General features: G+C 35.9%; 2 protein-coding genes across 6 annotated transcripts in view; one reads left to right on the forward strand and one right to left on the reverse strand.

Moving 5' to 3' along the window:
* LOC139961974 (quinone oxidoreductase-like protein 2 homolog) overlaps window positions 1-3,613 on the reverse strand; it is a 40,972-nt gene extending 37,359 nt beyond the window's left edge. The window contains exon 1 of one of the 2 annotated variants that reach the window (XM_071961731.1): window positions 3,501-3,613. In XM_071961731.1, the coding sequence (XP_071817832.1) occupies window positions 3,501-3,598 (98 nt within the window). In that variant the 5' untranslated portion in view covers window positions 3,599-3,613. Of the gene's footprint in view, window positions 1-3,246 lie in introns of both variants that reach the window. The other variant, XM_071961732.1, reaches the window with a different exon arrangement.
* LOC139961970 (FYVE, RhoGEF and PH domain-containing protein 2-like) overlaps window positions 1-16,111 on the forward strand; it is a 119,259-nt gene that overhangs the window by 14,464 nt on the left and 88,684 nt on the right. Inside the window, exons 1-2 of one of the 4 annotated variants that reach the window (XM_071961723.1) lie at window positions 3,759-4,437; window positions 5,263-5,833. The exons of 2 other annotated variants lie outside the window; for them this stretch is intronic. In XM_071961723.1, coding sequence (XP_071817824.1) covers window positions 5,650-5,833 — 184 coding nt within the window. In that variant the 5' untranslated portion in view covers window positions 3,759-4,437; window positions 5,263-5,649. Of the gene's footprint in view, window positions 1-367; window positions 393-3,758; window positions 4,438-5,262; window positions 5,834-16,111 lie in introns of those variants that run through there. One more of the 4 variants, XM_071961727.1, reaches the window with a different exon arrangement.

Below are 16,111 nucleotides of genomic sequence, written 5' to 3' on the forward strand. Positions count from 1 at the left end.
AATGCGTCTGGATCAATGCATAAGTTTACCCCATGGAGAGATCATTGTCTGATAACATCAGGGGATCTGATCCAGATCTAGTGTTAAAGCACCCTGTGACGTTGTGATGTACAGTATACAAGTGTTGATGTCATGTTGTGAATAAATGTTCACGATACAGATACATATTGATCTGTATGATATTTAACTGTAACAGCATCATCTTATTGTTGTCCAACACTGTTTACAGTTGAAAAATAATTATAACTTTATTCGCAAGTGTTCTTTACTTCATAATCAACACCAAGACAAAAAGTATTGGATAAAAATCTCAATGGAATGTTTTAAAGTTATGTGAAGGATACTGGCTTGATAGCATCACATACAGTAATAGTTGTAAAAGATGAAGTCAGGTGAGCATATTTTGTATACTTTACTATCTTTACTATGGTTACAGAAGCTTCCAATACTCTGGGTCTTATCTCTGGAACAAGTTACCAGATCACATTCGAACATGCTATCAACTTTCAACTTTCAAAAGTCTACTTAAGACCCATTTTTTACCTTGTTCTTTTGTAAATTAATTTACTCTCTTTGTAAAGCGCTTTGAGCAGTAACTTTTGTTTACTGATTTGGCACTATATAAGTCTCATTTATTATTATTAGCTCATACCAGCATGCTGGTGTGAGCTATTGTTACAGTGCGGCGTCTATCACTCTATCACTCTATCATTCTATCACTCTATCACTCTATCCGTCAACAATTGGTAAAACCGCTCCCACTCACACAGTGTTTGATGGAATTTCATGAAACTTGGACACAAGGACCATTAGGTATAGGTCCATCAGAGATGATCCAAAATTTGGGGTCAAAGGTCACCTGTGGGCCGTAATGGGCCATTTTGTGGAAATACGCAAAATGCTTCTTCTCCTACAGATTCCATGGTACAATGTTGAGGGTTTGTCACGATAGTACTATGGTAGTTTTACCTTCAGGGTGTTCATGAATTTGAGATCAAAGATCAACTAGGGGTCTTTTGTGGCCCGGGCCGCGGCCCTATATTTTCAAATTGCTCCTGTTCGTACAGTGTATGGCCAATTATAATGAAACTTGGTCACAATGTTCCTCGGGATGAGAGTTACGAGGGGTGTTCGGAAAATTGAGGTCAAAGGTCATTTAGGGGGTCATTGGGGGTCATTCTTTGTAATATTTTCAAATATCTCAATCTTCTCAAGATTTTGATGGATCATATTCAAAGTTGAACTGATGATTGTTGGATTGTGTATGAATAAGGTGATGCCTAAAAATTTTTGGTCAAAAGTTAATTAATTACAATTAATCCCCATTGTTTAAAAAAAATCTGAGCCTTCACTTTTTGCCAAAGCTCCTTTAATTTGTCTCCCAGTGTCTGCAGTGTTTGTTTACATTTGTGGTTAAGCTCTGCAGAGGCTGTTAGTGGAATTAAAGCAGGACTGGGAGTTGTTATTAACTGTTGAACTGTAAGCATGAGAGCCCTATAGCCAATCAGCACTTGCCGATTCTTAGAAGTCTTTGAGCCTGAGGTATGTAGGCAGCTTGTGAAGTTATGCCTTGTAGGGAGTGCTTGTTATGTCTGCTAAGGTAGAGGGGAGAAAGTTTAATAGGGTAGGTCAGTGGTATTGTTTGAGAGAGTGGGTAAAATTGGATTTAAAGGGGAAAATAGGAATTATAGCCAGTGGTGTGGCCAGGATTCTGCTAATGGAGGGGGGGGGGTATCCCTCACGGGCCCAAAATGGTTTTGTGGGCCCTACATTTTTAAGCTCGAAAAGGTATGAGCTTCTGCACCATTGGTGCTCTAGTTATTATTATTACTACATGTCTCCTTCTCATTTAACTTGGTTTAAGATTGGTAGCATGATTATATGGCTGGTTTTCAGCTATTCCACTGTGAGATAAACGTAACTTTTATTTATCGAGAAACTTAAAGTTACATTTAAGGGACTTACATTTAATGACTTACATTGTCCAAAGAAGATCTGAGGATATTTGACCAAGACAAAGCTCCTCACACTATCAGTACTAACAATGTAACTTTGGACAACCAACTTCTCCAGATACCTTAATTTAAGGAATTCAATGATGTTGTCTTCCCAATAACTTGAATGATTTTGTTGCAGCATCCATTAATATCATGTATGATTTTATCAAACATACCAAGTATTAGGTAATTGAACTAAACCACTCAGCAATATTTCTCAACATATGACCTTTAATCAGCAAATACGATAACCAAGGTACATTATTTCCTTCTAACAAAATGTAGTCTTCAATAACCTCTCTCATATGATACTGGGATAGTGAAAATGTTCATGACTATCAATCGTCACCTAATTAAAATAAAAAAAGGAACTCATACTTGGCAGTTCTGGCAATTACTTGCACTCCTTCTCAGAAACCTGTTTAATTCTAGAGTAGCATGCATGTCTCCATACATACAATACTGTTATCTACGCCTGCTACGGCTATCATCAGAATGATGACTATAAGGAAGTCTACAAATTCTGGAAATGGTTTGGAAGTACTTTGTACCACTTTACAACTTACCTCTGACCTATAACAAGAATTCAGTTATTCAGTATAGGTGCAGTGTTTGATGCCGACAGAAAAGCCTGCTGAAGACTTCATAGAACTAGGCTAGATGTAGAATAAGCTTACCTAATCACAAAATCTTAAGGCACATTAAAACTAGGTAAACAAACGGCCATGAAGAAAATCTTCCATTCCAAGTTGAAACTTGATTTACTGAAAAGAGTTCAACTGAATTAGCCTAGGTTTAGACCTTATTATCTTGATAGGTCTACTCAGGCATTATGGTCCTTGGTAGAGGTCCTTTAAAAGTCAGTATAGTTTCTGGACCTTGGCACAATTTATGAATAGGTCTAGCCTGCCTAATTAGGCCTACTCATGTACACATTAAAGACTCAACTGGGATGCCTAGTTTGTTCATATATTACTAAATATGTTAAATGATAACCAAATACTACAAATTTCCAGCAAGCCCTAACTACTTTTGTGGACATGTTACTTATACTGTGTTAGGAAGTATAGGCCTAGTACTAGTAGTAGAGGCTAGACTAGAGTTGTTCTATTCCCCCTCTCTACAACACACGGTGCAGCTTAACCTTGATTACTAATAAAGTTAGGCACCATCGAAATTAAATTTTGTTTTATATTTACGTAACCGTCATTCTGCGTTACTAACAGAAACATACAACGGCTTACCGTACCTCAAAGCAAACCGTAGCAGCACCTCCGGTGGACAAGCCATTTTGTTATTTGTTACTTGTTAGGTAAACTCTTTGTCATACGTGGTAGGCCTAAGCTGTCAAACGTTAGGTTACTGGAAGCCCGCAATAAGCACGTTTCGGATCGCAATCGCGTAATTGCTAATTTACAATATACTTCTGGACTTTGGGTCGAACGATCTCATGAAGCTAGGTATGAATATGTTTGCAGTAGTTTCCAAAACAATTCAGTGTACCTGGATGTGCAGCAGTCACTGGATGACCTTGCCTTGTACATCTCACTGTTGTTATCTTTCTTGATCATGTGATCAGTCAGGTGTAGCAACATATACATATTAATAAGAAAGTTTTCTTTAGAACTAGCGCCATTGGCTGTTGTTGTGAATGAATATGCATATTTGAACTTTGTCACTTGATGTTAAAAATAGTGTTGAAGTTAACGTTGAACGTAAACAATCGTACCGTACCGGGAACTTTATTTTCGTTCTATTATAATGACCAAAGTTGCTTTTAATCATTGCACAATACGGGAGTTAGCTTCGCTATTCATTATCAGTCTCAATCATATCCTAGTATCGTCTGCAGATAATGCAAAGGCAAGTGCGAGGTTCTAGGTTCCGAATAAACTGCGACTAACGTTAGTCCAATAAGACTAAGAGTCTGTTGAGTTCTTTCATGATTGGAAATTACATCGACGTGAAGGAAGAGTCAATGGAATAATTTGATTACTACGTCTCGTTTGGAATTTTGACACATTTTATGTACTTATACTAGTTAATGTTGACACTGATCATACAGGGTACGTCCTATTATTAATTTAGCATCACTGACTTGAGACTTTCCACCGGCGTAAAACGGAAACAGCTAGCGGATCGTCATCGCAGTATTGCTTCTCGTGCATGTGTTAAATATTAACAAATGTTGAATTGGGAGACTTTTAGGGGACGGAATATTTGCATTGAACACCAATTCTCTTGTTGAAGTAGACATAGCCTATAGCCAGGCCTAAAGTTAGGCTTGGTTCATGATCTTAGCATATATTGTCATTTACGTAGCGTAGGTCTAACTAGTCCAATACTCTGACACTATAGCAATTGGATACTTGTCTTACTTCTGCTATTTGGAGACAAGGAGCAATGATGATTCAGAAACAGGTGCCATGATTACCATTTGGTGAGTATTGTGCTAGAACTTAGAAGTAGGCATAGGGTGATGTTCTGGTGATGTCCTGCAGTAGGCAGGCTAGACCATACTGTCTGGTGTAGGCTAAGTCAGTTCACTTAACCTGTTCATCTGGCTTATATGTTATATTGAGTTACGCAAGCCTAGGCTTGTTAAAATACATTTATTGGACACCATGCACCCATGGTTAGGGATGTACTGTACTTATATGATACAGACAATTTTGGGGTGATAAGACACTTTTGTAGGCTAAGTCACTTCACTTAACCTATTGTCTGGCTTATATTGAGTTAGGCAATCCCAGGCTTGTTAAATACATTTATTGGACACCATGTACCCATGGTTAAGAATGATCTGTATTTATATGATAAAGACAAATTTGGGGTGATAAGACACTTTCTCCTAGGGGAAGATGTGCATTTTATATAGTTAACCAATGTATTAGCATAAAGAGGGTGGTCTGGCTCTCAGCGTTGATGGGGAGGGGAGGGGATGGTATGGGTTAGACAGGGGTGGTATGCCATAGGTCATAGCTGGTCTTCATCTCGTAACTTCCTTTAGTAACTGCCAATCCATTATTGAACCTGATTGTACCTCATTTTTTTACATCTGCAATATTTTATCTTTATTTAGGCTAGGATAATTAAAACTAAGTATATACTACAGTAGTAATTTCATGCTTACTGAAATAAATGACAATCATTTTGTTAAATTAAAAAAAGTGTTTACTATGTCAGACTAACAGTAGGTCTAACATTTAATTTGAAACTGAGATGTAAAAGTCATGTAAAATTTTTCTGTTTCTCATCTTCACAGAGATAATAACTGCCGGAAATTAAAGCAAAAGGAATCATCATAACTAACTTGTGAATTTAGCTTGGAATGCCAATGATAACCTGTTAATATGCACAAGGAGCAATCAGAACGACTCAAATTACAAGTGTGAAAGTTCTTGGACATGTTTGCATCTGATTAATACCAAAGATGCAAAATTAAAAACTGTTCCAGTGGATTATTAGGAACTATTTCGAAATGGATTGTAAACATGATGCTCCAATTTGTGGCAGTGTGAATTATGATTTTTCGAACAAGATATAGATTGAATCTCAAAAATAGCGGTTGACTGCTTCGAACAGAAGTTTGGTCTACCTTTTTAGAAATTTATTGTCGACAACAAATGCATAAAACGAACAACCTAAAGAAATGGTTACGATGGATACCAGGAGCAAGATCCGAAAGCTTAGAAAAATATTTGAGCCAGGCAATACTTCTTCCTTTGATTTGAATCAAGCCAAAAAAACCAGTCAGTCATTACCTCGAAACCCTGAGAGAACTGTGAATGTCTTGGAAGACAGGTCTCCTGGTTCCAATGTCTTCAGTAAGAAAAGTAAGATAAACAAGATTTTTCTTTCTTTCGATGTTATGCCGGTATAAAAGGACGTATTAACTAAAGTATATTACTTTCTTTGTGTTCCATAGACGACATCTCCCTAACTATTTCAAATCCCGCAAATGCAATTTCAGAGCTAATTATATGGGATAATGACAGTGGCGGCCATTTAAAACTGCTGTTTCATTTCCTTCAAATGTACTATCTAGTTTTATTTTCATTTTTTCTTTATGGATATATATATACCTTAAAGTCATATGTTTGGGCACTGACCTTACAAGAGCCCTTGTTAGCTATATAAAAAAAAATTGCACTTTGGCCACTAAATTTTCCAAGCCTTGTGTACTGACTCTATATGGGTGTAATAGACTGTTTAAAAAATAAAAAAAGCATTGAATCAAATATTTAAGCTAAGACACCCTATAGGCATACATTATTAGCTTGCAAATTTGCATCAAGTGTGTATTGCATGATTTCATTCGATTAGAATTGAAAAACAAAATTGTCATCATGTAGACATGGTTTTCATAACTGATTGCAAAAAGACACTGTACTTTGAACATACCTAGTTTTTCTATTAATTTTAATATGTAATAAAGTATCAATGTTCTAATGGCCCTATAAATGCATAGGAGTACAGTACATATGAAAGTCAGTTCGTGGAGTACTTTCTACTTTCTAATTCTAATTTAAGAGGCAGTTCCTCTTTAGCTTTCATGATCATGAATGCAAGTCTCATCATATTATATGTTGAGAGGCTCTCCCCCTTGTAGAAATATGCAGGAATCCGTTACGCACTTTTTACTTCCTTTACAGATCAAAGTTCCTCTTTATACTGTACGAGATTGTACCTTTGTGTGAGCTGTCAATTGTTCAGTTGCGTAGAAGGGGAAGCCCTTATGTCAGTTCATACGCAATAAAGGGTGCGCTGTACTTGTTGTAGTTTTCTTACCGATATTGTGCAATTGCCATGAGTTTTCATTTTATTGTTCATTTTTATGATTCTGAATAGTGAGTATAAAGTCTGACATGCATGTAAACATGTATAGGGGGAATAAAATATAGGTGTCTCGTCTATATAATTGCTGACGAGGAGGAAATACTTTTGGACCTGTCTACACGCTATTTTACAATAGATCTGACCGCAGGTGAATTCAAGTCAGCATATACCACAGCATAGCATTCATTATTAATGCACAGTTTTTTGACCCTGTGTTTATCTTGTTTTTCTGGTATGTTTCAGATGTACAATGACATAAATTTTGCAATGAACAAAATGGGAATCTTTTATTTAAAGTTAGTGAAAAATGTCAAAACCCTTTAAATTAGGAGCAAATTAGCAATCAAGTTTTTTTAATATTTTCTAAATTTTTTTTTTTGATGATTGCACTGATTAGAAGCCCCTAAGTATGATGTCTTACTGCCATGATTTTTTTTTATCTCTGTAACTTGTAAACAACTTTTAAAGTTTTATGTCAATGAGAATTTACTTTACCCTCTCTGCTTGAACTAAAGCCCCAAATTGCTGCCAAAATGATACATTTTTTGTTGTTCATAGACAAATCATGAAATGGAAAAAGATAGGGAAAGAGGCAGAAGATCCGCAAATTCCAACATTGTAATTTGAACAGAAATGTTATGTAGTGTACATGCTATGACATGTATATATATATATATTATGATATGTACATAGTACTGCGTTCCTGTTTCAGGAAATTGTAATGCAACTTGATCCCATATATAGACATCCTACTCCTCTATGGTGTTCTCACTAATTCAAGTTCTGGCCAATACATACTGTTAGTGCAATAGTGTGATCAGACATCCGTCATTAGGTTGAACACTCTGGCTATTAAGTCAGTGCTCTACCCTGGATTCGCCTTGACCTCGCGACAGATGCATACAGTATGTCTGGCACTTGGATCTAAAAGCAAAACTATAAGCAATCAGTGTTCTATACACTTGTTAAAGACTAGCTATATATATGTGTACTGTAGACTGACTCTCTTATTTTATTTTACATCTATATCTGTTAACCAATATTTGCATATTGTACTGTGCTAACACCCGGCTATCTTCACCCTTGACTCTTACTCTATTCACTCTTCTCAAAGTTCCAGTAACAAGAATAGCATTTATTGTACATTCCCCCCTCTTTCGATTCACTGTGTACACATTAGATAAGTGCAACTCCAATACAGTTGATACGATCTTATCAGGAATAGTATTACCTGGATTGAAGTTGTATTTATTTTGTACATAACTTTATATTAAACTTATGAACATAGTGATTGTACAAGGCAAATTCCCACAAGCTTTTAAACGTGGTTAGAAGCCATTGTCATCTTGTGTCCCATCGAACCATCAATGCGTTGTGCTGGTCGCCAAGTGCACCCTATGTGCCTTAGGCATATATACATATAGGCATATACATATATAGGCATATACATATAGGCATATACATAAACATATAAGTTATCTTGAACAGTGCATAGTGATGTACATGCAGTATGAAATATTCAAATTAAAAAATAAATAACATAAGAATAAGGTCAAATTTTCACCACATGTATTTTGTATGCATTGATTGTATAGTTAAGTTTTGAAATTTCTGATACTGTAATTTACTGATGTTTCTAAAGTCGGGTGAAGTTTTTGCACTCAAATCTAACCAAGTGCTACAGCTACTTGTTACATACAGTAAGTACTGTGTTTGTATTTGAAACTTTCAGAATGAAAATTTGACATACAGTATATTTGAAACACCAATTAGGCCCATGCGGATATCAGACGGGGGAAAATCTCAGTCCAAAAAAACGTGCTGTAGGACATTGGGGGCCAATAAGTGTAAGAATGTTACCAGTTTGTATAGGCATCTATAGGAGTGTGCATAAATAACAGACAGGTAAGTATAGTCACTATTAAACACCCAAACCGGTAAGTGTTAGGGTTCCCATGCCTTTATACTTTCATGTTTCAATGCTAAATATGTTCCTGCCAGTATGTATGTATCCATCTAGATATAGCCAAAATTCTAGTTGACTCAAGTGTTGACTCAAGTTTGTGTTCAAGTCAAGTGCGAAGAGTTTGATTCAAGTGAACAGCTTTGCAAGAAATTGTCATCTTTGTTTTCCTTCACCCTCTTGAGGTATACATGTCCACCAGGAAGTTACTGCAAAAATTTGTGACTGCAATTTAAGCAACGTAGAGCTGCCTGAATTCCGTTCCTCTGACGTGTGGTTATTTGAATAGCTTTATTGTGTATCAGAAACTAGGGTCCACACGTTTAATACAATTGTATGACAAAGATCATAGTACAGTGAACAATAAAGGCAAATTTTAAGTGGGTTTGTCTGTTATCAACCTTACATATATACTGTATGTTTGACAATATACTTGCTATATAAGAATTATGTATGTGCACGCTCTGTGAAAACTGACATTTTATAAAGTCTGAGGGATTTAACCCTAGATGCATTCTTGCCATATTCTTTGAATTTTATGCGGTATATCGGTGAGAGATTTGAAATGACTTTGGCGATGATATTTATGATGCTCAAGAAAAGATTTAGGATGGTACATGTTGCTATAGATGCAAACTTGTTCTATATTTTGCAACTATTGAAACAATGTTGAATGTTGCAGTATACTTTCCAAGACCCCCTTGATTCTATGACTTGTCCCCCTCCTCCCCTCCCCCCCCAAAGTATATGTAGTTGCAGCCCAGATCATAAGTTGTATGGTAGGCGCACAGCTACAAAATATTGGTTTGAAATAGTCTTTATTTTACTACATGGGAGGAATAAAATATAATAAAAAACGAATATGACGATAACAATAGATGGCTGCTATGGAAAAAAGTGATCATATGACTTCAAATTACGTCAATACAGTACAAACAAATCCTTACATCAAATGTAGGGATATCCCCATGCCACCAGCTTTACTGAGACAGCAGTTATTGTGTAAAACTTCCCTGGTGTGCTACTTTTTTTTCATTGTGTAGTGAACAATGCAAAGGAAAAGTTGACAGTAGAAAGTACTGTATGTCAAGTTGTCAAGTGCAAACAGTGAAACACCTACAGTTTTTTTTCTTAGTGTTGTACATATAAAGGGGTCACCAAGATATTTGCATGTGAAGTCACAATTAAGACCTGTATATGATCTAAATTTTCATGAAATATACCAGTCGTTGTAGAACTTCCTATGGGTAATTGCTCATTGTTACAAGGTCCCTGCTTGATCATTGTGATCTGATGATCGCATTGTACATACTATGTGGATACTACATGTATGGCTAAAAAGGCCATGTTTTAAGAACATCTGCATTTAACTACAGGCCTTTCATATTATCATTGAGAGTATATCGTGATATATAACTTGAATTACACCAACATCACATGGTATACACACATTATAATAGTAATAATAATAATCAGAAGTTAGTTTTACAATGCTTAAGCGACCACAAATGTGGGAGGAGCTCGCAATTCAAAATTTTAACTAAAATTTGGAATTTTTTAAATTTAGAAAGTCATTTCAAATGGGAAAAACCAAAGATTGTACTTGGATGAAAAACCCACCTTACTGTGACCCGACCGGGGATCGAAGTCCCGAACTTCCCGATTGCTAAGCCTCATTGCTTCAAATGCCACCCCCTTTTACCCATTCGACCACAGCACCGGTATTAGTGCACCGGTTTCATGCAGAGTGTATTTATCATTCACAACAAATTTGAGCTACCTGAGTGTGCCTATCTATTCTATACAGTCGGATACGTTCTGAGTTCTACGCTTCCAGAACAAGCACTAGGGGCAGATACCCACAGGTGAAGTTATGGGCATAGCTGACCACAACATTTTGTGAAACAGTAATTCATCCACAGTTTGGTGAAGGGTTGCAAAAAGCACCATGAAAATATGATTGGCGAATGGTTTACAAGACTACATTTACAGCAATAGACACAGAAATAAGTTTGAAAGATCAAAATTCACTATCAGCCTTTATACTGATTGGTTGTAAATGCACCAATACTTTACTATATAGTATCCTGTATGCGGCATCTATATAGAAAAACTTTGGTTAGTTACTTCCTTAACTTCAACCCCTATTTTTTAATTTCCTTTTTCTTCAGTAGAATTACATGACCTTGTTTGTATTCTTTTTTCCTATGGTTTTTGATTAATTTTTACGCTACAGTAGTCGCACCATGCAGACAAATGAAAAGCTTCCCTTGTGTAAACGACACAGTTGATTCAAGCTTGTTTTCCAAGTTACATTGTTGTGCTGACAATATGGCTGAGAGTTAAACAACCGCAAGTATTTTTGCCTTTGATTCATACTCCTCCACAGGTTTATTTATAACAATTGATATAAATTAACCATAGTGGCAGTTAACAGACACCTGTGCCCTTTGTTTCCTGAAACCTGTTGCTTTCCATTAATGGTTCAATAACCAGATCTTTCTGTTACTTATTGCATGGTACGACTGCATGATGTATATTCAGTTATTTAATTTTTTTTTGGTTCTTTACCTTTCACAAATGAGTTTGTTTAATAGCTAAATATACTGAAAAGTCAAAGACCCAATGAAATTCACTCATCTATAAAGAAATATAAAAAAAAATAATAAAAAAAATTAAACAAAAGTGAAGGGTATTGTAAATATGTCTGCATGATTGATGTAGGAATTTAATTTTTCTTCAATATATATGCAGACCCTGTTTATGACTGACCCCTTATCAATATCCGAGAACGTTTAGTTTCGGGGCATTAGGAAATTGTACGCTCCACTAGGAATTATTCTTAAGGAGGAGAGAGGATCGAGGGAAAGGGGGGGGGGGAGATACATGGTACGTCACTCAATTATCCACATCCTTGTTTGGAAAATCCATAGGACATGTTCTTATTTCAGAAGGATTGCAAAGTAAATGTGTTCTTCTTTTTAATGGAAATGCTCCTTCTAGTGGATTTATTCTTACAATTAAGTGTGTAGCTGTGATAATGTAAGGTGGTGTGGTATTTATATCTGACCACAGCTATCAAGTGAATAGTAGGTACGTTGTTCATATGTTTACCGGAACCTGTATGTGTTTTGTAGTTGGATGGATAAAGGCAGTGGCATTATAGAAGCAGTGAAACGTAGCATCTGAGAGGTTTTGGGGAGGAGAGGGGGGGGGGGGGAAGGTGTGAATCCCCTAATTTTAGTTGGTTAGTGGAACTTATAGGTTAACATTTGCCATCAGCCTAAACTGCATATATTTTACTTCCTTATTGTCCTGATCCAAAAGTATAATCGTATAATTCATAACACCCAGCGTAATTTAATTGCGTAGAATATTTAATAAGTTTTAGAGTTTTACAATGACTCAATTAATTAACAACAGTTCTGTCATATAGTCATTATTTTTTGAAACAGCCTATATTGCAGTGACACATGATCAGTTATTTCATGTAAATTAATTTTTAAATGATGCACTCAAAGTACAGACCATGTGTGTGTGTGTGTATGACTCAATGGAATTTGGTGTGATAATGAAACCTCTACTTACAAAATGATCATTTATTCTGCTCTTCCTCCCTCATCTCCAAACTACAGTTACACTTTCCCATCTACTGTAAATACTCTACATGACTGGGAAATGTTTTAACAGAGCACCCTCTACTTCCGGAACACCTCTCCCCCCCCCACTCCCTCCTCCTTACAAGTCCATAGATGTTCAGATGTGATATGATCATTTCCGCATTCTTCCAATCACTGACAAAATTGACTGTTCTACCTGTTAATTAAATAATACTCATTAAGATATTACTATATATACACTTCATACCTGTATCCTTCGGTGGTCACACGTTTCCATCATTTTTTATATTTACTCTTGTCTGACATCTAACTAAGCTTTTTGTACGACATGACAATCATAATTGCAAACTGTTTTATTTTGATTGTGTTGCCGAACAATCAAACCTAGCTCTGTTTCCCAGCATACTCACGGTCCTGATTCCGAACAGACTCAGCCTAGCTATAATCATTGTGACATAATAGCACGAACAGACCTTTCTTACTGCCAGGGGTGCTAATTGGTGAAAGAATATTTCTGACTAAAGTTTAAGGAAGTTTTCATCATAGTAGCTCATGACTAAGGTACAGTATCTGGTGGATCCAATGCCGAACTATCTTTATAGTGTGCATACTAATATTGCACATGTACGTTAGCTTGCTGTCCATTTATGTTGGCATAAAATTACTACAAACATTTTCTTACGCACACATACAGAGAAGGGTCAATGGTGGAACACTTGGTTGAGCAGGATCTATGAAACACAACAAAACACACTAAAAATACTGTTAAATAGTTTGTATTAATTTGTATCAATTAGTTATAGTTTGTATTAATTAGTGAATTTGTATTATTCTATAATTTTTTGCCAAAATATCAATTGTTGCTTCTTTGATTCCATCTCTAAATGCACACGTTTTTTGACGTGTTTTCATGTTTGCTATAGAGAGAAGTAGTAACATTTAATATTGAAATAATATGAAAAGTACTGTTTCTTTTTTTCTACTAAAAGATCAGATGATGTATTCTCAGGCATGTTAGACTTTATAAGTATAAATTATGTTTATAATCAGGCCTTAACCACAAAGAGTGATCAGTCTATTTTTTCCAACTGAATGTATAAAAGTCCCCAGAGTGAGGTGTGTCCCCTGACTGATTGGTGCCCCCCAAATATAGCCATTGGAGTGTATGCTATGGGCCTCCTGTCCAGGCTCACCTGGTCCTATCTCATTTATTCCCCCCCCCCCTTTTTGTGCTCACCACTCTCTTCTCTGTATTTCTACCAGTTGTCTGATAGGGTCTCCATGAAGAAGACAAATATCTCAATCTGCATCATGAGCTCATCTGTCCCAGGCATGTGTAACATCGTAAATTCGAGCAGGCCTGTAATTAAATCCTAATTGAGCATACAATTGTGCTTCATTAGACCATTCAGCTGTCCATATCATTAATTGCTCCTCTATTTTCCCAATTTCCTGCACAATATCCTATTATTGCATACTACTCTTTATCCTAACATCATCAACTAAACATATATTACAAAACGGGAGATATTTTATACAGCTATATAGCCAGCTATAGTTTCTATTAACTCTCTATCGAATCTAGGGTTATCATAAAAGGAAAATAAACTCTTCAGTATCTATATATATATATATATATATATATATATATATATATATATATATATATATGTATATATATATACAACTACTGTGTCCAATAGAAAGTGATATACTATGGGAGAGTATAAATTTTTCAATGGCACACAAAGAGTTTCACTTTTATCTTAAAGGTTACATACTGGGTTTAATGTGCAGCGTATAGTGCTGTGTATACAATAACAGGTCTGTATATAATACATATTTTCAGGACTGTGATATACATGTTTTGATCAGCTATATATATATATATTGATTGTATAATTTTAATGTATAAACAAAGTAATGATATGCCTAATTAAATCAAGTTTGTGTGAAACATATTATTTCAGCAGAAATTTCATGAGTTTGATTATTTAAGAGTTGAAGCAGGTTGTCTCTTTCATTTATCAAGACTGTTATTTTCAAATCTGTTGCCAACGTTTGTAAGCTGATTATCAGTGTCATGAAATCATTACAACTGATGGTTCAAGTGACTTCTTCCTGTGGTAGGATGTGTGGTCGTACACACACATAATATATACACATGTTACTCATTAAAGCAGAGGGGGTACTGCTTTAATACAATAACCCTACATGCACAATCATATAGGACATTCAAACTGTGCAATATATTGGATGGTAGAGATTGTAATAGACTTTGCTATAACGCTTTACATAACTTTTCTGGCAGACAAATGCTATGCATTAGTCCAATGGTAATAGCAGGGAGTGTAAAATATCAAACACAAAAAATGCTCTCACAGGTAAAAATGTTTTGAGATTAAAATAGCTGGAACTATAAAATGTTTGCTGTACAAATGTTCCCAACATGTACATATATTAAGCAGCCAAGCTAGCAATAAGTTCTGCCACAGGTATGGAATGTTATAAGTGGATATTATGGGATAATAGTTATAGTGCAGCAGCCCGCAAACTTCTAGGCCCACGACAATTAACAAATCGCTGATTGAGCCACCAACCCACCAAACAATTTTCCTCTTGATCAGAATCAATGCTCGGAATGTATGATTACGCTGCAGTAGCCTAGGCTATATGGACTTGTTGTTCAAAACCTAACTTCATGGATTGGCAAGGGCTAAGCTATGAGGGAAATGTTTTACTAGAAAATGAAAAACCTGCAACCCATAAAAAATTGTTTGGGTCGTACCTCTTAGTTTGGGGGGGGGGGGGGGATGCATCATTGTAGTGTTTAGATTAATTTAGACTTGCTTAGTATATTGGCATATATCATACCTTATAACTTCATGGTTCTGGGGTAATACTTTACATATAGTTTTAATTAAATCATGAGTACAGACAAACAAAACAGAAAACTGTAAGACACATACTTTATTCATAGTGAATTATGTTGAGAGATGTTATATCACATTAGCCTTCCAGAGCTCATGCCTTAAATGTTGTCCTTACATTGAACAAGTTTTTCTAACCACTAAATGCAAAGTTTGTAATTTGATCAAATGTTGTTTGCGTGTGTTTTTGTAAATTTGGTCAGATTGTAAATGTAGAAGGACAATATACCTGTAGTATTAATATAAATGGAAGAGCCCAGAGAAATGAAAGGTTCCATAAAACTTGTGAACTTTAAAGGGAGTGAAGACTCGTGCACAAAGAAACGTCTGATGCCCGTAATCTGACCTAGTTTCGAATGAGGTGAAACAAGTGTTAGACACCACCATTGATCCCAGAAAATATACACACAGCTTGCTACCGTCGGTAATTAGACACTAGTGTACAGTCAGTACATACAGCTGCGGTCAATGCCCACAGCACAGTGTATAAACGATACAGCGATGGACATCTCAGGTCCAGCTAAAGATAACAAGGTATCACGTTGCATTTTGTAGCGACATGAACAAAACGTCACTTGCAAGCAACAGAATGATAACTTTTTCAGATAGCCGCACACAAATTGGGCGAGTCTTCAATGCCTTTAAAGTAAGACTTGCTTGGTATATTGGCATATATCCTACCTTATAAATTCATTGTTCCTTTAGGTAATACTCATGCATATAGTTTTTAATTAAATCATGAGTACATGATGTGTACTTCTG

Source organism: Apostichopus japonicus, chromosome 20 (genome assembly GCF_037975245.1).
Source record: "Apostichopus japonicus isolate 1M-3 chromosome 20, ASM3797524v1, whole genome shotgun sequence".
Classification (NCBI taxonomy): Eukaryota; Metazoa; Echinodermata; class Holothuroidea; order Aspidochirotida; family Stichopodidae; genus Apostichopus; species Apostichopus japonicus.